General features: G+C 40.5%; 1 protein-coding gene across 1 annotated transcript in view; it reads left to right on the top strand.

Moving 5' to 3' along the window:
• The window catches only part of SPEF2 (sperm flagellar 2), a 369265-nt gene that overhangs the window by 258854 nt on the left and 107012 nt on the right, over positions 1 to 3399 (top strand). The window contains exon 19 of the mRNA XM_042782582.1: positions 1416 to 1553. Within this exon, the coding sequence (XP_042638516.1) occupies positions 1416 to 1553 (138 nt within the window). The remainder of the gene's footprint in view (positions 1 to 1415; positions 1554 to 3399) is intronic.

The following is a 3399-nucleotide window of genomic DNA, read 5'->3' on the forward strand; positions in this document are numbered from 1 at the left end:
TTGCTTCCAAGGAGCATTCTGGCTGCACTTCCTCCAGGACAGATCTGTTAGTTCTTTTAGCAGTCCATGGTACATTTTTTTGTTGGTTTGTTTTATTATTGTGAAAATCATCAAGTTTGGGACTGTATTTATTTCATTAATGAGATGTTTTATTAACAGTGATTATGTTATTGATATGAATACAATTGAAATAATAGTTTCAAATCTATATTACAAAAAAAAAAAGGAAAATAATATTATCTTCCTTTTACAGATGAAATAATTGAGGCTTAACGTGGTGATGTATATTACTCAAGACTAAGCTCATATCCTGACTTCATCACTTACTTGTGTGACCTTGGGAAAATAAACTTTCTGTGACTTTTTTCATCTACAAAAATGAGGATGATCCTAGTACTGTCTTAGTTTCTTGGGAATGCTATAATAAGATACCATAAAATTAGTGGCTTTTAGGAAGAGAAATGTATTGCCTCATAGTTCTGGAGGTTAGAAGTCTGAATTCAAGGCTTTGACAGGATTCTGCTTGCTCTCCGGTGGCTCATGGGGAAGATCCCTCCTTATGTCTTTCAGCTTCTGTCAGCCCTGGGTATTCCTTGGAATTCCTTGACTTGTAGATGAATCCCTACATATAATCTTTCCCCTCTGTGTGTGTCTGTTTCCATGTCTGTTCTCCCCTTTTATTAGACACTACTCAGAAGACACCTGGATTAGAACCCACCCTACTTGAGTAAGACCTCTTTTAACTTAACTGATAACATCAACAACAAAAAAACCAAACTTATTCCATCGAGTCAATCCCAACACATACCGACAGTATAGGACAGGGTAGAACTGCCTCACAGGATTTCCAAAGCTATAAATCTTTATAAGCAGATTGTCACATCTTTTGCCCATGATGTGGCCAGTGGGTATAAATTACTGACCCTTTGGTTAGCAGTCAAGTGTTTACCCACTGTGCTACGTGAGTTCCTTACTGACAAAAAATGAAAAACTTTATTTCCAAATAAGGTCATAGTCACTGTTGCAAGAGCTAGGGCTTCAACATATCTTTCTGGGGGACACAATTCAATCTAAACAAATGCCTACCTTATAAAGTTATTATAAGGCATTAAACAAGTCAACATAAGTACAAACCTCAGAATGCAGACATGCTCATAGGAAAGGGTAAGTGCATGATATCTGCAGGTAGACATAGACATATGATTTGAAGTAGTCTTGGAAAGTGAGGGCCTGACACAGAGTAGAAGCAAAATAAATACTTGTTTAAAGAATGAATAAAAGACATATATGAGTGCATTAGGTCTAAATTTTCTATAGGGACTTTTTAAAGACAGGTAAGGATTTCAGTTTTCTTATCCAGAGGTAATTTGAGCTGTGGCTTTTAAGCATCCCCATAATGTTTCTTTTCTCTTCAGGATTTAAGAGACCGCCTATGGGATATTTGTGATGCCAGGAAGGAAGAGGCGGAGCAGGAGCGTCTTGATATCATTAATGAGAGCTGGCTGCAGGACACCATTGGAATAGCGATGAACCATTTCTTCTCCCTGATGCAGGTAATGATGCAGTCGTGATGGCACAGATGTTTCCTAACACAGCCAGTTTCCTCATGGAACAGCTCCTTGGGAATCTTGGTCTGTTTAGGACTCTTTTTTTTTTTTTTTTTTTAATTTTTATTGTGATTTCTGTGAAAGTTTTCAGAGCAATTTCATTTTCCACATAGCAGTTTACATACACTTTGTCTCATGACATTGACTGCAGTTTCACACAATGCAACAATCCTCTTCCCACTTCCTCCCCATAGTTACCTCTTCCCTGTGTCCTTCCCTCCCATGCACTCTTGCCCCCAAGCTGTCTCCCTGTGGTACACAATCCTTCTAATCTCCCATGATTGATCTCTCCTAGGAGTATATTTACCTAATGTAAATGTTCAGCTCATATGCCTGCCTTTTGTTTGGCTTGAAGCCCCAGGAGTGGGTTCAATTCCAGACCTGAAGGGCAGCTAGTGGCCATAGTCTGAGGGGTTCCACCAGGTGCTATGAGACCAGCAAAACTGATACCTTTTTTTTTTTTTTTTTTTTTTAAGATTCACAGTTTTCTACTACTTTACCCGGGATCTCCTACATAGATCCCTCTCCAAGTGGTTAACAGTGATAGCCAGATACATCTAGTTCTTCTAGTCTCATAATCATATAGGGTGAGGATCTCATGGTGTACCAGTCCCTTGGACTAATTGTTTCCATGCTTCTTTGGTTTTCTTCATTCTTCTTTGCTGTAGACAAAGAGAGACCCATCCTTGCATCTAGATGGCTGCTTACAAGCTTTTAAGATCCCAGTCACTACTTGTGTTTAGGAATCCTTTTACTTATAATATTCTGCCTGGCATGAGCTCCAGCTTGCCAAGGAAGTTAGTGGAAAGAAATAATTCTAGGTGGGCTAAATGAGCACCAGAACTAGAGTCATCCCAAGCAGCTACTCACCAGCTTTGCCTGCAGATGACCCAAAGACATGGAGAAGGACAGCAGAGATGGTGTCTAAAACTGGGTTGTTCACCTCATTAGTCTCTCAAAACAGACACCTAAAGGTGACCAATCAAAGCTCAGGAATGCAGCCCTGCTTCAAAGCCATGGGCAGGATCAAGCTCATCAGGGTTTTATATACCAAAAATAAAATGTTTTTGTCTGTCTTGGGAAAAGCAGACCATTTACTAGAAGAACCTGATTAACTTCTGTTCATAGCCATGTCTACAGGAGTATTTTTTCCTAAGAGAATAGCAGTGAGGATAGAGAATAGCATTAATTAGCTTACATGTAAAACACTATAGGAAATGAGAATATTTAGCTGTCAATTCCAAAAGCTGTTCATAGTAGGTGCCTAATAAATGCTTTAATGAAAAGTGACCAATAACTGCTAGTATTTCCGGCATTTAAAAGGACAAGCTCATGGTGCAGTGGCTGCTTGGACCACAGGAGGCCTGAAAAGACACACACATTTGGTGGCACAGCAGCCACACTGACTACTAGCTCTGGGATCCAAGTGAGAAGTTTAAGGAAGTCAGGACCACAAGATAAGGAAGACCTATTCAGGAGTATTAGGAGTCTGGATTGGGAAGAGATGGAATTAGAAATAGTTTACCTCAGCCAGAGGACAGAATTGGGGCATAACCAGGAGAAGAGCCAGAGTCAAGACCTGGGTTGTGCAAAGGATTCAGATGAGAGAAGCAGCCTAAGTCAGTCTGGGGAGCCTCCCTGGGTCACCAGTTTGGGCAAGCAGATTGAATGTTGGCAACAGGTATGTGAAAAGCTTATGGGCTTGCAAAAACGGCAAGGAGGCCACATGTTCTGACCTCCTCTAATCCCACGAGAGGAAGACAGGATTACCAGCAGTAACCCAAGGCCTATT

Source organism: Orycteropus afer, unplaced genomic scaffold, assembly GCF_000298275.1.
Source record: "Orycteropus afer afer isolate SDZICR_OR568_19922 unplaced genomic scaffold, OryAfe1.0 scaffold00378, whole genome shotgun sequence".
In the NCBI taxonomy this organism is placed as follows: Eukaryota; Metazoa; Chordata; class Mammalia; order Tubulidentata; family Orycteropodidae; genus Orycteropus; species Orycteropus afer.